The sequence below is a fragment of the Mugil cephalus genome, chromosome 21 (assembly GCF_022458985.1).
Source record: "Mugil cephalus isolate CIBA_MC_2020 chromosome 21, CIBA_Mcephalus_1.1, whole genome shotgun sequence".
In the NCBI taxonomy this organism is placed as follows: domain Eukaryota; kingdom Metazoa; phylum Chordata; class Actinopteri; order Mugiliformes; family Mugilidae; genus Mugil; species Mugil cephalus.
This window is the reverse complement of record NC_061790.1, coordinates 7,267,537-7,288,439: the sequence shown is the minus strand read 5'-3', so window position 1 is coordinate 7,288,439 and position 20,903 is coordinate 7,267,537. Positions and strand designations below refer to the sequence as shown.

At 43.3% G+C, this 20,903-nt stretch overlaps 2 protein-coding genes across 3 annotated transcripts; both read left to right on the top strand.

The window, feature by feature from the left end:
* Positions 1–12,494: 12,494 nt before the first annotated feature.
* paplnb (papilin b, proteoglycan-like sulfated glycoprotein) lies at positions 12,495–17,626 on the top strand. 2 transcript variants are annotated; one of them, XM_047573024.1, is made up of 13 exons: positions 12,495–13,006; positions 13,273–13,355; positions 13,707–13,816; positions 13,935–13,995; positions 14,613–14,715; positions 14,904–15,034; positions 15,209–15,526; positions 15,716–15,892; positions 15,991–16,141; positions 16,235–16,315; positions 16,508–16,664; positions 16,762–16,840; positions 17,007–17,626. In XM_047573024.1, the coding sequence occupies exons 2-13, from the start codon at positions 13,299–13,301 to the stop codon at positions 17,265–17,267; spliced, it is 1,686 nt and encodes a 561-aa protein (XP_047428980.1). In that variant the 5' UTR covers positions 12,495–13,006; positions 13,273–13,298; the 3' UTR covers positions 17,268–17,626. The 2 variants fall into 2 exon arrangements, with proteins under 2 accessions (XP_047428980.1, XP_047428979.1); XM_047573023.1 differs by having other exon boundaries at positions 12,507–13,006; positions 17,004–17,626.
* Positions 17,627–18,278: 652 nt separating this feature from the next.
* erh (ERH mRNA splicing and mitosis factor) lies at positions 18,279–20,859 on the top strand. The gene is made up of 4 exons (XM_047573025.1): positions 18,279–18,440; positions 18,885–18,972; positions 19,872–19,992; positions 20,092–20,859. Exons 1-4 carry the CDS (start codon positions 18,438–18,440, stop codon positions 20,192–20,194), a joined length of 315 nt encoding a protein of 104 aa, XP_047428981.1. The 5' UTR covers positions 18,279–18,437; the 3' UTR covers positions 20,195–20,859.
* Positions 20,860–20,903: the final 44 nt, after the last annotated feature.

Genomic DNA, 20,903 nt, shown 5'->3' with positions numbered 1-20,903 from the left:
TTCAAAAGAATTGTCATGCCTGAGATCAAATACCATTTGACATAAAAGTATATAATATATTTTTGAGGCAACTGTCAGACCCATTCAAAAAATTAAATAGAAAAGTCAAAATAGAAAAATGAAGAGAAAAATGAAGACCTAAGTATGAAGACTGCAGTTCCATCAATGGCCACTAGAGGCTTTGGTCTGTGTGCACAGCAAAAGCAATACATTTTTAAATAACTCGCCCATTTAAAGTGTAGTGAGACCTTTAGTTATTTTTACTTAATTGGGTATATGGCCACTTTAAGTGGTTGCTACCTATCTAGATGTCACCTCTCTACCTCAGCTACAATCACACTCCACCTCTTCGCCTGTTTTTGATCTGGCCTGGAGTTAGGTGGGGTCAGGCACTGCAGAGATGGCAACAGCTGGAGGCAATCTTACTAAGCAGTCCATGGTATGTAACCGTGTTTTACATCAGGGAACTATTGGAGTTGTTAAATTGGGCCCGCCTAATCCCAAGTAAAACATGTATTCTGTCTCTTTTTCTACGTGGGATGAGTCTACATCAGAAACAGCTCACGTGGCTCTTTCTGTTCCTTGTTTCTGTTTGTTCCCTCCCTTATGTGCTTTGTTTTGCCTCTGAGTGTGAGCGTGAGTCTGCATGCCATCTACCTGTGTCTCTCAACCACTCCTCGCCGGTTTGTTGTGTCTACCTGTGTTGTGTCTCACCAGTCCCTGCCATCTAAGAACGGTGTGTTGTCTGCGACCCGTACCTGTCCGTGTGCCAGAATCATTACCTGTCACCTCGAATGCCAGACTGCTGGATGCATCTCAGCGCCACCCCTTTTAGTCGTGGCTTGCATCCTATCTGCCTTTACCTTAGCCTGACAGTCATCCTCTGCCCTGTGTTGTGCATCTGGGTCTGTTTTGCATTGCCTTGTGACACAGCTCTCCATTTCTATAAAAAGAAGTCCATTCAGCGCGGGGTATGTATGCTTTCTTTGCCAGATGACTCCTCCTGAAACTTTCAGACTCCGAGTCCCACCGTGCTCCATTTCTTTCAAGTTGCCACCCTCCCTTATGACCTTCCTCTCACTTTCCCAGAAACCCGACCCGCTGCTTCCTACAAACCTCGACTTTACATCCATCCATCATAATCTTCTTCCACCCGTCACCTGCAGTCTGTTGGATGGATTACATCTAATATATAAGTCAGAGGACAGCACTTCCATCCACCTACTTAACTTCAGTAAGACACTCTGGCTGTCAAGATCCTCTCAGCAGCAGGAAGGAGGGGCAGGAGGGCAGGCTGGGGGTCTTTTGGAAACCGGAGCCTGTTTTCCTCATCAACCTCAACCTTGAGAGAACGATATAGGAGGGGAAGTCTAGGTCGTCGAACCTCCAGAGCCTCTGGCTCACCTCAGACAAACTTTGGTTTCGTCTGCCACAAAGGGAGCAGTGTTTAGAGCTTCCAACGAGAGCCATTATTATCGGGCAGCGTAGATGAGAACGCGTGTGAAACCTCTCCGTCTGACGATATGGTAGCTGAGTGAAGTGCTTGTCGGACTTTGCCCGCTCGGCGTGCAGTCTTATGAGCGTCAGACGCTGTGAGCCCACATAATAAGAAGTAAATTCAAGCCAAAAGAGCTGATCTAAAATACAACAGAGGTACTGGAATTCCAGGTCATCGTCAGTTGCAATGACAATACATTGTTCTGCTGCTCCAAATTCACTAGATTCCAAACTATCTGCAGGATCCACAGAGGCCCCTCCCCTCATCCTATAGGACCCAAAGACCCTCCACTAACAACATCTTGATGCCAGACACCACAGGACACCCTCAAAAAGCCCATGTCCATTCCCTGATGAGTCACAACTGCTGTGGAGGCACAAGGTGGACCTACGCAATATTAGGAAGGTGGTCATAATGTTATGTCTGATCGGCGTACGTTCACCTTTGTAGAAAGACATCCTTGATGTTTCTGGTAGAAAAGGTTTTTCTTTATCAGTTTGTTTGACGCCATGAGCGCCACTAAAAAGTTTGGCGAGCTGTGTTGTGTGTTTGAATAGAGGAAGAAAGCCACCGATGGTATCTGCAAATTATCTGGCTACATGAAATCAAACCTGAGCTGTTTTGCATAGATAGAGAAAATACATTGGTTGTTTAACAGTCTGATGAACACTCCAGAGGATCCAGGTTGTGTGTGTCCCACAGCATGAAACTGTGTTTGGCGACATGATCTTAAGTCTCCTTTCGAGCTCTGCAATCCGGACTCATTCTCAGGCTCCCAAGGTAACAAGCTCTCGTTAGAAAGTGTCTAAAAGGAGCGAGGATGTCACCGGCAGGCTCCTCCTCCACCTCCCTCCCTTCTTTAGATAGATAGCGGACAGATGGAACTAGGCTGCCGCTTTGCTAAAGTTAGCCGCGCAATTAGTTCACTCGCTAATTAGCCAGGAGAGGAGCAGAGGAGCTCCAGATTTCCCCCGGTGCCTGAAACCCGTTTCCCAGCTTGACAGAGTAAATGAGGTCCTGTCAGAGATGCCAGAACATGTCCAAAAGTTGAAAAAAATAAATAAATAAAAGGGAAAGCAAGACAGCTCCAGATGATGATGCAAAAATATTTATCAAACAGCTGATGGGAGTGTCATTTAGCTGTGGGATGTGTGAATGGGAATTGGACTTCTTCTGTGCGGTAAGAAGGAATTTCACACATTTTTCTTTAAGCCTCCTGTTTTCTTTGTGGTCACTTTGACCCTATTCAATGTTTAATGTCTCTAATTATATGATTGATGGTCGTCAATAGACATACATGAAGTACCTGACACAGAAACTTTAAATTGCTGGAGTCCATTTGACACCAATGATAAAAAATTAAAGTGAAGGTAACAGGATGGTTAATACAAACTGTATTTTGTGAATATTAGATCACACACATTGAACAATGTGATCCAGGTGAGGTGGGGTTCTAATTTTCCTTCAGCGCCCCAGCGCTCTCGGCCCGACTCTGCTCGGATAAAATGTGGTTTCACTTTTCCCTGGAAAAGGCCACATTCCCACACGCTCGTATTTATTTGCACAGCTAGCCAAGCGGATCGCTTCGTCGGGAGAGGAAAAACAGGGTCCCACGAGCGCACGACGACGACATGTGTGCGAGCGCACGTGCGCGTGAGCGCGCGCGCCGAGGTGAAACCGCGAGCCCAAGAATGTGTGAGGAATATAAAACAATTAAAGCTCTGTTAAGGGAGTGCGGCGCTGGCAAGCGTCGCACGTCAGGTGCAGCGGAGGTCCAACAATGGAGCACTCTGGGCTGCCGAGCAGATCAGTGTCAGATGTATCACTTATCACGAAACAGGCCCAGATGCTTCACTCCACGGACACTCTGGACACATTAGACATTCATAATGGGCACGAGTCACGAGAGGGTCAACTTGATGCATTCCACCTTAAATTACATCCCTGCCACTGGACCGGGATACCCCTGCATGTCCTCCAAGGTCTTTGATCAGGATCGCCTGCTGTTTGTTCTGATTGTTCCCGGCACGGTCCACCGATCAGGTCATAGAGCGAGAGACAGCTTTATGGGTTCTATTTAAGGTAAAGCCTCCGACTCAGTCATCCACTTCCATACCAGTAAGATGAGTCACTGTAGTTTCTTTAACAGCGCCCACTAGGAACATAAATCACACATTTTCCACAACTGGGAGCCCGTTCTGGACGCAAATATTTTAGTTCCCCGACGCAGACAACATTTAGCAAGAATGGAGTTTCAGAAGAATTCACAGCAGAGGCTCGACATTGTTATTTCTCTGACAGCGGTGAGGAAATGCTCTGGCATGGAATGAAAGCGGAGGAGGTCTGATTGGAAGATCAGCTATTCAGGCACTTGTACTCCCCTGGAGGGACGGGATCGGGAATCCCACCCACTTACCAGAAAAAGGAAACATCTCAAGGAAACTGATCCAGATCTGAGGGATCTGGGTGGAGCCCCGCTTGTTTGTTACGCTACAGAATCATCTTTTTTTTGTTTTTCCACAATGGCATAACCTCAGAAGGCATCAAGTCTTTCTGTTTTTAAGGGGTTTTAGCTGACACTCCCTTTGTAAGAAATTGTAGCTGATGACTGAAATCAAGCATAGATAGGTGAAAGGTGAAACTGGATGTTTTAGTACCATCTGACATTACACTCATTTCTTCACTCTACAAACGGCAAAAGAAACGGTTGGTCTGTGAGTCAAGGTGTGAAGTAATTTGTTAAGGCGTGCGTGTGCAAACAAAGCATGATGGTGCATGTTTCTCACCAGGAATATGGATAAAGATGTTTAACACTAACACACTCATTTGTGCGTTAGGCTCCATGATGCACCAAGCAAACCCCTCTCATTTAACCAAGCCGTGTGAATCGCTGGTGGAGTCCGTGGGACAGATTGGCCCCATCTGGCTGATCGTGTTAGCGATCCACTTTAAGAGAAGAGAAACAGTTTTATTCCTTTTTTTCCAGTTTCATCTCATCAGCACGACCAACTGAATTGCATGATTTATTGAGAGACGCCAACTCGGTACGAGCGTAGCCCCTCCTAGCCAATCCGAACCCAATCCCAGCTAATCCTAGCTAATCTTTGCTAATCCTAGCTCTTCAGATTTTAAATGTTATGGTATGGGGAGCTATTTTGTTTCTTATAAGTGTGGGATTTTTGTGCCAGTTGGCCTTTTTTTTGGTGTGTTCATTGTGGCGCTTTTAATTGACGTTTTGGCTTTGCTGCTTTCATTTTTATAGATTTTCTAATATAAATGTCTGTCTGCTGGCAGACTTTTTCCCCCCATTTTGGTTTCCACTAAGTCACAAGGGCAAATAGACTGATCGGCCGTAACATTATGACCACCTTCCTAATATTGTGTAGGCCTCCCTTGTGCCTCCAAAGCAGTCGCGACTCATCAGAGAATGGTCCTTCTGAGGGCATCCTGTGGTGTCTGGAAACAGGATGTTGTTAGTGGGGGGTCTTTGGGTCCAATGGGTTGAGGGGAGGAGCCTAAGTGGATCATCCAAAGACACTTGAACAGTTTAGGATCTAGTGAATTTGTTTTTTTGTTCCCAAACCATTTTTTGCCATCAAGGAGTGTCATTTTTATGGGGTGGAGGTGCCTGTTCTGGTTCTGGTACATGTCGAACATAACATCCACACCAATCCCAGGTCCAGAAGTTTCCCAGCAGAACATCGAATTGTCACAAGATTGTCATTGTCATCCACTTCTCCAGTTAGTGTTCATAATGTTGTGGCTGATATTGTGGAGCTTTAATATTTATATGTATTAAATAAATGATACATTTTGGATTGTCCTTTATACATTCACGTGTCTTGACAGTTGAGCGTTTGTTTTGTACAACTTGAAACATCTGAAGGAATTTTCAAATCTCTCTTTCTCTTGACAGTGGAGAACTTCAGCCACTTCACACATCAATGCGTACACTTTAAATTAGGCAAACTGACAATCCCATATGATTTACTACCTTCACCCAGACACCGATCCTCGCACTTCCACCCATGGCTATCACTGCAGAGAGACTCCATCTATAACTTCACGTCTCCAGCATCAACAACAATACCCCCCACCCCCACAACCACGCACACAACACCAGATGGAGACCCGTAAATCTTGGGCCCCCTCGTGCACCCAGGAGAGTCCATAAATAGTGTAACAGCTCTGAGGGTAAAGACATTGCGGCAAGCCCCTGGTTCCCCAAGGGTCCGGGGGACCGAGGCAGCGCTGGGCCATAACTCTCCCATTCTTTCAGTGACACCGAGCTTTTCTTATGCTCTCGGAGTAAATCACGGAGGGGAAACACTGTCATGAAGCTCCTCTTCTGCTGTGAACGGTGATGATGGCGTTTCGTCTGAAAGCCTTCCCCGGAGGCGAACCAGATGTTGGGGTGGGGATTGTTTGTGCAAGACAAAGAACGAAAGCGATAAGGACACAGGCAGGGACAAGAAGGTGGGGACGAAACTTAAGTTCTGAGTAATGGGAATGTTTTTATCTACTGTATATGTAATACCGCAAGGTTTAGCCCGATCTTATCTGCGTTTAAGTCCCTTGATTTGTTAAACATCAACCACCTGATGCTTCAAGTGAACAAAATCAACCTTTAGGAAAATCCCCTTTTATCATTAAGTCATTATTCAGACCAGAATAAAAACACCTTTTGTGTTTTTTTTGTTGTTGTCTATCTTTCTCGATCCTCCCATGCTAATCAGTGAAACCAGTTACAAGCACACACAAATGCCAGACCATGTAAATTGACACATTTCTCTGCTATTGTAAAAGGGGTTCAAGCACGGTCACGTAGTCTGAAGGGCCGGGCGCTTGTTGCAAGTGTGTTTCTGTTAAACCCTCACGAGCGAATCTATTTTTCGTGGCACCTCTGACACTCATCTGGACCATGACAATGCCCCCTTTCTCCTCCCCGCCTCACGCTTGGCTGGCCCCTCTGAATATGACCCAGGGCGAAATAATCCATACCCGCGAACCCCCACACAGCACTCGCATTCACAGAATACACATGCTGGCACTTAAATGGTACAACATGCGGGAGCTCCACGATACGTACGTGCACGCATGGCATCTTACTTACAAACACTTCTGTAACTTTAGACCCAGGCAAACAATTATAAATGATATATGAACGTTGGCACAAAGAAAGCAAGTAAAGAGCACACGTGCAAGGATAGCTACTGGTAAAAGAGTCAATTCAAGTCAAAGCTCAAACTTTCCCCACAACTGAAGGACTGAAACACAGAAAAGAGTTAGGCTGCCCCCATGTGGAGACATATGAGAATTGCAAGAAATACGTTTTAAGTATTTTCAAGCTTTACACTTTTTTATGTTTAAGTTGAATGAATGAATGAATGAATGAATGTTTATTTCAGATAAAAATAAAAATAAAGAGGAAAAAAGGGAAAAATATACAAACATAAGTTCGAAAAGGAGCAGGAAGAGGTGTCTGTGAAGGTTGTCAGTCATCCAGGTGGTGTTGAATAAGGGCAACTGGACTTGAAGAATTTTCTAGAAGAGTATTTAAACCTCAACGTCCCACCAGTCTCTCGGAAGCTAATCGGAGGAGCCCAGTTGCCTTTCTTCAACGCCTTTTGGATACAAACATATTAACTCCTACCCACTTATCACCCTATGATTCATTGCAATATTGAATGTCCCTATTTATAATGAATGGATTGAATGTGCAAAATGTACTAATATATAATCAATCAACTGCACCAATATACAGTATATAATTATATTATACATCATAAATATGATGCTAATTACCAATAAATAATAGTTACAGAAATTTATATTACTATATACTATAAATATATTATAACATTTTGTTACATATAGATCCATACTACAGATACATACATATTTATATTTATGTATACAAACATTAATAATCAGTGGTTTATTTATTTTGGTTGATTTTGTGTGTTTTTGTGGATTCAGAGAACATCAGCTTTTCTTCCAGGGTTCTCACAAAGTTGGATATTAATTTATGAACATCAGAGGCCACAGAGGCCCCTCCCCTCCACCCACAGGACCTGAAGGCCACCTACACAATATTAGGAAGGTGGTCATAATGTTATGCCAGACTGATGTATGTAATACTGATTCTTGCAATTTTAAACCGCAGCCATGCAGAATTCTATTACCGATCAATATCACCTTCAACTTTTCATGCATCCAAAACACAGAGAAACACTACATTTTTTTTGGAAGTGAGCTCCTAGTTGAAATTTGCAACTTTAAGATAGTTGCCAAGGCAACAACTCCTGTTGTCTGTTAATGATGTAACATTTAACAATGTGCATGGAGAGGAAAAAAATGAAATAAACTGCAAAATTTCGAACTGGATTGAGTTCCTCTTCAGGAAACCTGAAGATAACTTGGTCAGGAGGACGTGTAGAACAAACTCAGGGTAAAACAACTGAGGATTATGTGTTTAACTGACGATAAACAGATTGAGACTAAAATAGCAACATTATAGCTGTCGTCACAGTGGGTGAATATATAGTCTGTGTGTGGGGTGGACCCGCCTGCGAGACCCCTGCCGTGCCCTGGACAGGATCCACGCTTCACGCACAATCTAGATTATCTTCAGCCTGCACGCTGAAGCCCGGATGCTCCCAGTAAATAACCACAGACGCAAGTAAGAGCTCATTTTCTTCTTCTTCCTCTTTCAATTTTATTGATTAATAGCGCTATGGAGTTGCAGCAATGATGAGTGAGACTCTAAAAAAATGCATGTAAAAAGTAAAAAAAACGTCTGTTTTGTTCAATATTATAGAACTAGAATAGATGCAGTCTGTGTCTTTGTAGTTTTCTGTTGTATTGCTCTGTTCAGAAGGTTCATGTTGTTTTATTCTTTTGTTAAGAACTGTTATGAATCATTTTTTTTTCTTCTCTCTATCGTTCCGGCTCATGTTTATGGGTTTCTACTTGGGCAAATAATGAATTTATTGTTTGAATCTAACACATTATAGACTTGCTTCCATTCATATCATTGCCACATTATTGTAGCTATTTACATTTACGGCACGCACAAAAAAACAAAACAAATATGACACTGTCTGCTTATCACAGCGTCCACCAACTTTGCATTTTTATGACACATATTTATATATTAGTTTTAACATATTTATATTGTTACAAAGTAAATGGTGCAACTAACAAATCTTTTTTGTCCAATTACATTTTTGTTCAAAAACTTCCAAAACTTTCTGTCCCAAATTGACAATTCCTCTCTGCTCTCCTGATACAGCCAGTGTTTACACCGCTGTATCTTATTCTACTCTGAGAATAAGGGGAGTCTTCCCTCCAGCCCGGCCTCCGCCGAGCATGTTGTCCCGTTTTGATAAGAGATTTGTGGCGGTGAGGTCATCATGTAGACTCCTTATCTTTGCAGCCATTTAAAGGGCTGTTGCCTCTGCCCGGCTCTTTAACATGCTCCACAACACGTGCTTTTCTCATTTCACTGTTGCATTCTGGGTGGGTCCAAAATGCTGCTGTCAGACATTTTTTTTGCTTCTCGCTCATCATAACTGCACCTTTACAACTCTATTAATGTTTAATTTTTTTTATACATAAAATGCTAAAATAAATATGTGCTTTCGCGTGGAAACATTTACGGAAACACGGCACAAAGATGCAGTTTTATGTAGAATACACTAACACAGAGGTCCGTGCCCCCTAGGGGGTCCGTGGAGGTACTGCGGGGGAGTTGCAAAATCTTTGGTTGATTAGACAGTTTTATATATATATATATAATTTCCCCCCACAAATTTAAATGTCTTTAAATACAAATTAACATGAATCCAACATATTTCAGTAAAGGGATAAATGGAGGCAGAAGACGTTATAATTCAGTCAACACTTCACTCATTCAGCGATGAAGGAGCTGCCTCAACAGCGCACCCCAACAGAGCTAAGCCTCCTGTACACAGTATGCCCCGCCCCCTATCGCTGCTGAGCCAATCACGAGGCTGCATATTACACGCTGACTCTGTCAGGTTCCCCGCAATTGGTTGAGAGCCTATTCAGTCCCCAGTTGAAATCCCAGTTGCACGCTGCAATATTAGCACAAGAGAAGCTAACATTGCAGCTATGCATATATATATAAATGAATATTTGAACCTGTGTATTATTTTTACAGCTTAATATTTAATACAACTATATTTGCAAATAGTGCTAGTTTAATATAGAAGACACATAGTAGGTAGGGGGTCCTTACTTCATCTCCCAGTGTTGAAGGCCTCTGCGCTAGCAAGTTAACTAGATTTACTGTAATCTGATGAAAATAAAACAACAATTTATACATTGCCCATTTTACTTTTTTTTCAAGCGTTTCTACCTCATTGAGACATACTTCATTACCGTTGCATGAGAAATACATTTAGCCAGATAACAGTGCTAGCATTTTCTCTTCCTGAAGAGCAGATTAACCATCAGAGGGCGCCATTCCACAAAAACATAAATAAAAATAAACTGCTGAACTGGACACTTTGACTGAGATACATTTGATTGTGCGAACTGCTTAATTTACCACCCAGCTGTACATGCAGAATGGGAGCTGGGTGAAATTTATGGTGTAAGCGAAGACGTACATGTCTCGCCGCACCCTCAGTGTGGTTACTGTAATACCCCCACACACTCACAACAGTCGAGCCTAGAGTAGAAGAGGGATTATACTGGGCATGTGTGTGTCTGTGTTGTGTTAAAGCCACCCCGCAGATGAGTTCACAAGGACGGGGTTAATCTGTCTACTCAGACAGCCGAGGCAGTGAAAAGGTTCGGGGAGGAGGGAAGAGCCACGTAATCTGATGTCCCGCCTGCCGCTCATCCCGGCCTGCAACGGCGCGCGGCCGGGGGGGAGCGTGTTCCTCGGGATAGCTGCCTTAACTGGATTACGGGACGGCACATGTCAGTGAAAGGGCACCCGGGCACACATATGTCTATACACACCAACACTTGCACACGCAGGTGCGCACAAGCACAGGAGATTAGTCAGGAGTGCATTTTTCACCCCCTGCAAGGAGCTTAAACTCCTCACCGGCTGAGACGAAACCAGGGTGTTGGAGCAGCTCTACATCTTTGACTTTTCTCAGCTATTGCTCGCTGTCTGAATCCTTTCTGCAGCTAAATGATTCCCTTTCCTTCTAGATATCTGTTTTTTTGCTGAAGCCTGACTTGAGTATCAGGTAGTGGTGGTGGTGGTGGGGAAGATGGAGACGGAGCCAAAGGAAGAAGCTGAGACCCGGGAGCCTGACAACAGTGAGGCGGGGAGCTCGGACGCCGCGGAGTTCGAGGTGACCGCAGACCGCCTGGAGCAGCTGATGAAAAGCATGGACGTGCTGCTGTCGGACGTGGAGCAGCTGCGGAGCCACTGCAGCCACCAGGCGTCCGAGCTGGTGAAGGCGGCGACGGAGCTGAGGCAACAGCAGGACGAGCTGAAGGAGAGCTACTCCGACCTGTCCAGGGAAATGCAGGAGATCATCGACTCGGTGGACGACCTGTTCAACACCAAGAGTGCCTTCGAAACCAAAGAGAAGCAAACGCAGAAACTGAACCGGCAGCTCTGAGGAGACCGAGAGAGAGACTGGCAGATCATGGTCTGACTCACAAGACTACGTGACGTGTGTGGTTTGGAATTCGGACGCGTTGGAGTGGATTTGGATGGCGTCCTGTGATGGGACGCTGAAGTTTGACATGTTGTTTGAACGAATGATTAAAATGGTGTTATTTTAAGTTTTTGCTGGGCAGATTGTCGATTGACGTGAATATCTACACTTTACTTGAATCACCTCAGGGGGAAATATTGCACTTTTTGCTTCTATCGCTTCGCAATACATTTGTCTGACAGATTTAGTTGCTAGCTACTTTAACAGTTTGGATTAAGCTACCTTATACTCGACACTCTTTACATGCACAGCTGACATGTTCGGTCGATTATTAAATTAGTCTGACCGACAGGGAATTAGCAACTGTTTCATAATGATAACTTTTTATTATTAATTTCATTTATCAATCAATTTAGTGGTGGGGAATATACTTAATAGTTGCATACAGATAAATAAGCTCAACTTTTACCAAATGCAAAAGTAACGTCCTATAATTGGATCAATCAACACAGGAGTAATTCCCCTGTTATACACATTCCTGTTTTTATTCCTATTTATGCTCATCAATTATATGCTCAGAAGAGACTAAACTAAAGTTTTGAGAGGATATACACTTTATTTATCAAGAATTTATGGGCGGCAGTGTTATTTTGTACATAATATCATAGCAGTAAGTTTGGATGTAGTGATTAGTTTTACTTGAATAATATTTTAAGCACATTTCCCTGATTATGCTCACATATTACGCCCACGTGTGTTTTTCCACTGCAGTGCTGGCACTTATTCGTACACGAGGGAGGGATGTGAACCCTTCCTCCACCGCTGCTTTACTGTCGTAGCTTCCTTACGGACTCAATAAAGGCACCGTTTGTAGCATCGCTTTCTTTGGCTGCCATGTGATCTTTCTTAAAACGGATCATAAAACCCTGCAGAGCTCCGGCCTGCACTCCTGTGCTGCGTGTCAACTGAAGATTTACTCTCACTTATGCTGTCACGATGTGTCTTTTTTTTTTTTTTTGTGTACCCACACGCTAGCACAAACACTCGCTCGGGCGTACTACGTTGATAGCAACATTAAAGTATATGCTTCACTCGCGTCAGCCCGCACGGCTCCTCCGGCTTGCCGGGGTTCTGGGGTTAGGAACTCACTGGTTGTCCTCCGTGCATCTTCCATACGCTCGTCCCCTCCAGGCCATGCTCCACTGTGGTTTCTCGCTAAAATAAAACTAAATAGAGCCCGAAGGCAATGTTTACCTCCCACAAGCTCCTCTGCTGTGACTTATAGGTCTATATTTAGTGGTCATGGGACGTGCCAAGAGAACAATCAGCGGTCGTTAACCTGAAAAAAGCTAAAAAAAAAAGTAGAAAACTTCATTCACCCTTGATCACGTTTTAGTGGATTCCTTAAGGGCTGAGTGGATACCGTTGCTTCAGCATTTATGCGTGCAATAATTACTAAAATTAGGCTTGTGTTGTCTCCTTTATTATCCAGCAACCCATTGAATCCATATTAAATTTCTGCAGCCTTTTCCGTTCTATATCTTTAAAACTTGCGTGCATTCAAAAAGACTTACTGGGAGACCTGTAGTCGTGGGGGCCTGGGGGTCCTAATTGCACCCGTTCCAAAAAGTTCAAAACAAAACTGACACCTTATATTTATCGTCGAAAACAGAAGTTTAAAAAAAACTCTTTAGGGAAAAACCTGAGTCCCTCTGTGTGGTTGAAATCTGACACTTTAAGGGCTGCGGTGTCAGTGAGCGGAGAGGGCGAGAAGATTTTATAGCTGGGTGTCAGTGCCTACCTTCACTGCTGAGGTGCACGTCCGTCCGTCGAGTAGCTGGGGATTCACCGCACGAAGGCAAGTCAGAAAAAAGCATTTTATTTTGATTAATTATTTGCAATTTTTCTGTGTTAGACTTACTCTGCCTCTGGCACTGTGCATTGCATTTTGATGTTTGCATCTGCCTCTGTGTTTTAATTGTGAGTATAGAAGTTACCACAGGCATGAAGGAAGTCGGTGCAGCAGCTGATGCACTGATTCATGTGTAAATGGCCTCACTGCATGCGCGTCGTTTGCATTAAATCGAACTGAGAGTTGAGTTTTTAAGTTTCTTTCCTCATCAGTGCTTCCAAAGTGAATTCTCGTGAGCATGAACATCCTGCAAGTCCTGGGGCTCCTGCAGCTGCTGGCTGTGCCGGCTTTCACAGTGAGTCTCACTTTTAGCAGGTTTAACAGCTACACACGTGTGTGAGTGATTAGTCTTTAGTGCAGGTGGGAATTGCCCAATTAAATATGTCCTGAATCTAAAAAAGTAAAAGGCGAAATATCTACATGTGCCGGAAACCGCTCTGACCACACGTCATAGGTTCATACGGACGTTATGCAACGTACAGCGGTGGGTTTGTGGCTAAATGTTCTAGCTTCTATTTTAGTGCCTCCTCAGTGTGCTCTTAGTGTGTGTCAGTGGGTTTTGACATGATGTGCGAGAACATTATGTGCTCCAGACGTACAAGTAGTAGTTTCATTGTTTAACTGCTGTTTTTTTTTTTTTCTTTAGCTAACACGGCCTTCCCAAGACTACTGGGGAGAGTTTGGAGCCTATGGGCCCTGCAGCCGTACCTGTGGGACAGGGGTGTCAATGAGGACCAGGAGATGCATCACCTCAAGGTAGGTAAAGAAAAAACATATAATAATAACTTTCACCGCATATAAATCCAAATCAGTTTAACAAGAAAGGAAGACATTTGATCCACGTGCTGAAGACATTCTCTCCTGTCTCCTGCAGGACAGATGGTGGATATAACTGCGTGGGATCCTCCAAGTCCTTCCGTACCTGCAACACACAAGTAGCTATGATTGAATCCTTTTTAAATTATACGAACAAACTAATTATTTCTCCTACCTTGCATGTAACCGTACACAGTTATACTCGTTCGTGTTTGGATGCCGCGCAGTTTTCGTTGTTGTGTAATTAACACGAGCTTAAAGTGCAGACCCTTAGCTTTATTTAATGGGCGAGGAACGGTATGAGAGTTACGACCATTTTTACACACGGCCCTTTATTTTCAGGGAGAACAAATGAACACAATTCTCTGCAGGTAATGAAGTCTGGACCTCCCCAAAGAATAGTTTTCCTCATTTGTGATGCTTCACCAGGCCTTTAATTAACCGTTTCTGACTGTTGTTTGTGAACGTTTTAATCTTTTTGTTTTCGTCTTCACCAAGTGAATTGGATTCTCTATTAGCTTGAGATCAGGGGACTGACTCCAAAAATGGTCGTGGTTCCTGCGACCTTCTGCAAAATGCTCAAATTAAAGCCGAGATCCTGCAATTATTAACTGTAGCTTGATTATGTATATAATAAACAAAATAGGTGAAATAATAATAATAATACAAAAAAAACCTGGGTCAGTGATGAAATACATGTGGAGCTGACTGTGAGTTATGTCTTGCCTCATGGCAGGAATGTCCGGTCGGGTCAAAAGACGCCAGAGAAGAGCAGTGCTCAGAGTTTGACCGAACGGACTTCCAAGGGAAACGCTACTCGTGGGTGCCTTATTATGGAGGTATGTGACCCATTAGAGGCCGCGCAACCGCATTATCTGCAGATGCAACGATAGGCTCCTTTTAAATAAATACCTCATGTGGCTCGAAAGTTATGGGTAACATCACCGTGACTGCATTTCAGTGCAAGGGATAATGTGCACATGGTGTAAGACCCTGGCGTGTGACTCCCGTTCCTTTACTATTTCAGCAACGAATCCGTGTGAGCTGAACTGCGTCCCAAGAGGAGAAAACTTCTACTACCGATTCAGGCCTGCGGTCATAGATGGGACACCGTGCTACGTGGGCCGCACTGATATCTGTGTGGATGGCGTCTGCAGGGTGAGACCGAGGGTCATTTTGTATCTTATATAAATCAATTAAGACTCTTACCCACCCAAAAAGAGTTTTCAAATTATTCTGATGAAAAGTTCACCTATGTTCAACTAACTTCAGGAAAATATTTACATATATTGACATGTTGTGTTCGCGTGCTCGCCCATTTCACCTTTTCAGGTACTGGTCCACGGTGAGTTCATGGGCTTGGACGACGACGTCAACTCCGTGCACTCCGCCGCCCCCGTCGCCGTTGCCCCTCACCCGCGGGAGAGGCTCACGTACATCTACAAGACCGGCGTCTATGGCGAGTGCTCGGCCACCTGCAACGGGGGCATGCAGTACCGCAGCGTCGAGTGCTGGGTTCAGGACCCGGTGAACCCCCGCATGGTGGATGAGTCCTACTGCGTCACCCAGCGCCTGCAGAGGCCTAACAGTCAGCAGGCCTGCAACATGCACCCGTGCGCTGCAGAGTACAGTGTCTCCAGCTTCAGCGTGGTGTGTACTTCAAAGCACTACAATTTAAATTTGTGGGGGATCATTTAAAAAAAAAAATAAAAAATAAAAAATGTCTAAACAACCAAAGATTTTGTTGAAGACCTTTGGGTTGTGTCATCTACAACCATTATCTTTATTGAGCTACTAATGGTAAATTCATGGGCTGACATGAATGTGTTCGATGGCCAGTGCTCAGTGACGTGTGGCGAGGGACAGCAGACGCGGGAGGTTGTCTGCGTGGGACCAGGAGGTGAACATATGCCCGACCGCGCCTGCAGCGGACAGGCGAGACCTGCGTCGGTCCAGACCTGCCGCAGACCCGCCTGCCACACGCACATCACCTGGCATGTGACCGAGTACGGGCTGGTAAGCGAGGGGAAAAAAAAGAGGCATATCAGACTTGCAGATCCCCTTTTATTGAGAGTTTGCCTTCACGCACCCTCTCTCGCTTCTCGTCTCTGCAGTGCACTAAAAGCTGTGGCGGTGGCGTGAGGGAGAGGAGGGTCAGCTGCTTCGACACGGACCTGAACCCCTACCCCGAGACTCAGTGCGGATTAGCGAGCAGGCCCGTTTCCGTGGAGGGATGCAACACGCAGGCCTGCCCTGGAGCGCAAAGTGAGCAATGTCTAAAACATAACAAAAAAAAAAAAAAAAAAAGGATTTTTTAAATTTTTTTTTATAATTAGTTGTAACCTTGCTTTTTTCTAGCGGTTCCGAGTGTGCAGGACCCCAGAGCAACTGGGACCATCACCAGAGGATACGTGCCCCACGTTCCAGTAGACACTTCAGGTATGTAGAGTGCTATGAGGAGGTTTTCTTTGCATTGCGGCAAAGCAAAGTAAAGCTTTAATGTATCTACAGGCATAAAGAAAATTTACAAGTGCTATTGGGCTACAAAAGGCAATGTTTAGATTTTAAAGCTATGACATGAACAGTAACAGTACTACACCTTCGATCTGATCTGTGTTTTGCCTGCTTTAGCTGTTAGGCCAGAGACTAATGTTCCACTGGATCCCTACCCTTCTGTGCTGGGTCCCCACTGCGTCCAGTCATTTTACGGCTGCTGTCCCGACGGCCACACCTCCGCGTCGGGACCCAGGAATGAGGGCTGCCCACGAGATGACTGCGTTCGCAGCAGGTAACGCTTTGCAGATGGCTCTCTTGTGAATACACCATAACATTGTTGTGTTTCCAGTAATGACATCACGACAAAAAGAAAATCTCTCATCCCTCAGGTTCGGTTGTTGTTTGGATGGAGTGACACCGGCTCAAGGCTTTGGCAGGGTTGGATGTCCTGAGTACCAGGCAACTGCGGTATAATCACTTTTTCTTTTTCACAGTTGTTTCTCATCCCATTTCATTGAACTTATTAAAATGGCACTTTAACTGCTTCACACAGTACATGTATATGTGTGTGCTGAACGAGACAAACCTGAATATTTATCATCTCCACCTTCTTTCTCCCCTCGTCACACAGCAGGTCCCATCACCCCGCGCTCCCGCGGCTGGTGGCAGCGTCTGCTCGCTGCCTCGCGATGAGGGCCCCTGCGACACTTGGAAGGTCCGTTTCTACTATGACTCCCGCGCTGCCAAGTGCACCGAGTTCTGGTATGGAAGCTGCCAGGGCAACGGCAACAACTTTGCAACCCTGGAGGCGTGCCAGAGAGAGTGTGGGGGACCCACACCTCGCAGAGGGACCCCGAGGACAGGGCTGAGGGCTGTTCTGAGAGCAAGGGCATAACCGCGCTTACCACTAATACCTCCCGTCCATTACATTGAATATTGCAAATCACATGATATTTATACACCGATCAGCCACAACATTAAAACCACTGACAGGATAAGTGCCCCTCCCCTCCACCCATAGGACCCACTGTCCACAGGACACCCTCAGAAGGCCTATGTCCATACTCTGATGAGGCACAAGGGAGGCCTACACAATATTAGTAAGGTGGTCGTAATGTTATGTCTGATCGGTGTACATGTTGCACATATTTACATATATATGGAATCACACGCAAACATGCAGTGTAAAAGAATCGACATTCTGTTTGTCATTTAAACAATTGAATTTACATTAAAAATGACTTTTAACCATTATAACTTTCTTCACAACTTTTTCAAAACTTTTTTTCTGTGCGATGCTCACGCATTCATTCGTGTGTTTTGCATTTATTTGTGTGATTGCCTGCTCTTGCTGTGTTTCTGGAGCTGCACTTTAATTTGACTTTGCCTTTTTATTCAACTATGGTGCATCATTAACTAATTTACCTCAGTTTTTTTTTTTGTTTTGTTATTTAATAGCTCTTTTTTGTAGTTTTACCCAATTACATCTCAGTCACATAATGTAGCCTACTACCATTATTTGACAGCTTTAGCTATTAGCTCCCCATGTAATCAATTAGGATTGCACACACAAAACGTAGGCTATAATCAGACAAATACATTAGACTGGACAACATTGTTTGACCAACTCGAACATTAAAATACTATACTATACATGCAATAATACATACATACAATACAAAATATGCCAAAAGGTGCCATAGCAGTACTTAATGCTTATTTTGTGAAGTTGTGATCCCAGGGGGAAATTACTGAGTATCTTCTCTTGAACTACATTTGAATACACTGTTTTGAAACTATTGGCTTCCAACAAGTAGGAACTCACTTTATAGTTTAAGAAATATATCAAAATCCTGTAGTTTTAAGACCATAGTTTTATTTTGAAACTAAAACTTTATTTTGAAGGCACTTTGCAACCGGAAAAACCTGGCTTCAATTTCCCATGAAGATTTTTTTTTTTTTTTTGCTCAGATATAGCTACAACGCACGGTTAAAGTGATAAATAACGACTTCGTTTGTAGTTTTACATCCCCAGCCAACAGAGAGGGCAAGCCTAAGCACAAACATGGTAAGCGTTTGTTGTTTTTCATTTTCAGAAGTGATAATTTCCCAATATTAGCCTCACTGGCTGCTGTTAATGTAGCGTAGCTAAGCTAACCAGCTAACGTTTACTACTCGTTACAAAACACGCATTTTGTCCCATTTCTTTAGCTTTTTTCATGTAGTTTTAAGGTTAACCTCCAATTAAAGCATTATTTTTGTCTGGTGAGCCAAAGTATGAATGAAGTGACGCTGTTTTGTAAAAGACCAGCTATGACGTGCAACATAACAGGCAGTGGTTTGCTGTTGAATGACCAACAGTAAAAGCTACATGCAGCTGGAAGATGTCTTCATGGGTCACTTAAAGTGCTTGTTTTATGAGCTCAAAAATATCAAATCTGCTGCTCAACTCAAGTGATAATGTGTGACAGGAAGGAGCTGTGTTGATTAAACATTATTAATCATTTCGCAGTCGCACACAATTTTGCTTGTCCAGCCGACCAAGAGACCAGAGGGCCGCACATACGCAGACTATGAGTCTGTGAATGAATGCATGGAAGGTGAGTCCTCTTCACAATATTAGATATTAAAATGTATTTATCGTGCGATATCATTCATGTCCACTTTAAGTTCTCCTGTGCGTCCAAAACCTGTAGTTTAGTTGTTACTATTAGTTTAGTAGAAACTACTACTGACTGACAACGGAAGCTTTCAAGAACATGAAAACTGTGATGGTGCAAAGAGGCTACAAGGAGCATGCACAGTGATAATGAAACTCATGATAATTCAATAAATGTTTTATATTGTAGTAGTATATGAGTCTTTTTTTATTGGTTAGCATGCTCGCTTGCCAGGTAATTAGATACACTAGTAAAAACACACAAACAAAAATATCATCCTATTATACCAGTCCAGCGTTAAACCTTGATGACTGTTATAATATTCATCGTATGTTGGGGGTAATTCACCTGTGGTAGCCCACTGTCTGACACAGTGTTAGACAGTGAGTGACACACCACATAAAATTCAGGTCAGTCTGTTGAATCAGTTGAATCAACTGCTCTTTGGTATTTTATACAAAAATATATAATCTTATAATAATAAGATTTAGAGCAGAACCGTGACAGGAATGTGTGCATTTTGATTAGTGTATGTAATGAACTGACTTGTGAATGTATACAGGACACACAGGTTGTTAAGTATCCTTTTCATTTTGATGCTCACCACTAAAAAGTAAGGGTTGATAAGAGTTTATAACAGTGTTTCTACACAGTATGTGAAAGTATGGGATTTCTCACGGTTTTGCATTGCATTGGAAAGTTGAATTTAGAAACGAGAATCGTTTAGGAACCCTATTATAAGTTTCTTGTTCATCTGGACTCCTTTTTTTTTAATTTTTTAAATTAAATGTTGCAAGTAGATTCGGTTTCACTCAGCATTTTTTACACTTTTCTTCCAGGCGTTTGCAAAATGTATGAAGAGCATCTGAAGAGGATGAATCCCAACAGTCCTTCTATCACTTACGACATCAGTCAGTTGTTTGACTTTATCGACGACTTGGCAGATCTCAGCTGTCTTGTGTAAGTGTGTTGTGTGTTTTTTTTGTGTGTATGGATCTGAGTAAAAAAACATTGAGGGCGTTGATCACTTAAACTAAATATGTTTTACTTTGCATGCAGGTACAGATCTGACACGCAGACATATCAGCCGTACAACAAAGACTGGATTAAGGAGAAGATATATGTCCTGCTGCGGCGTCAGGCTCAGCAAGCGGCAAAGTAAAAGCATCTCTGAAAGGTTGTCCTGCTACACACACTTGAAAGGAGTTTACGCTGCACTACAATTACACAGCGTGTTACAGATGTGTATTGGGACAGCATTGTCAATTTGACAAGGAGTGTTTTCATATCATACGGTGGGGGTGGGTGTTGCTGGGGTTGAAAATTAGGTAAAACTATACATCTTAGGCTTTATATTGAGATTTAGTCATGCCTGGCAGCATACGTATTACGTTTTATAATTCGCCACGCTGTGATGAGAATGAAGCCAATAATGGAGTTGCAAAGACTAACCCATTGATCGAGAGAAATTCCGTCCTTGGAGAAATGCACCACAGGCTAGAAGAAAACTTTACGTTCGTTCTCTCCTTTCTGTTATCCTAAAAGTTGTGTGACACCTTTATTTGCATATATATATATTTACATTTACCAGACGGTTGGATTTGAAAAGACTGTGGAACTGAATGCAGCTGATTTTTTTTTTTTTTTTTTTTTCAAAAGTGAAATCAATGTTTGTAGACTGATACTTAGTCATTTCAGAAGATATATTTTCAACATTTCATCCGTTATTATTATTGTTGTATATGCTAGAAGTTTTATTTCGAGTAACATTTGATTTCACCTCTTGTGTTTTATTTGATTTAAATGAAATAAACTATTGTTTTCTGACTGGTCTCCACTTTTCAGTACACAACCAATAGTACAATGACGAA

Excerpts from the sequence above, each read along its gene's own strand:
- paplnb (XM_047573023.1), top strand. The coding sequence starts at position 13,299 with ATGAACATCCTGCAAGTCCTGGGGCTCCTGCAGCTGCTGGCTGTGCCG. Across the intron at positions 13,996-14,612 it reads TCCGTACCTGCAACACACAA|GAATGTCCGGTCGGGTCAAA; the intron begins GTAGCTATGATT and ends GCCTCATGGCAG. Across the intron at positions 16,665-16,761 it reads GATGACTGCGTTCGCAGCAG|GTTCGGTTGTTGTTTGGATG; the intron begins GTAACGCTTTGC and ends CTCATCCCTCAG.
- erh (XM_047573025.1), top strand. Across the intron at positions 18,973-19,871 it reads TGTGAATGAATGCATGGAAG|GCGTTTGCAAAATGTATGAA; the intron begins GTGAGTCCTCTT and ends CTTTTCTTCCAG. Across the intron at positions 19,993-20,091 it reads GCAGATCTCAGCTGTCTTGT|GTACAGATCTGACACGCAGA; the intron begins GTAAGTGTGTTG and ends CTTTGCATGCAG.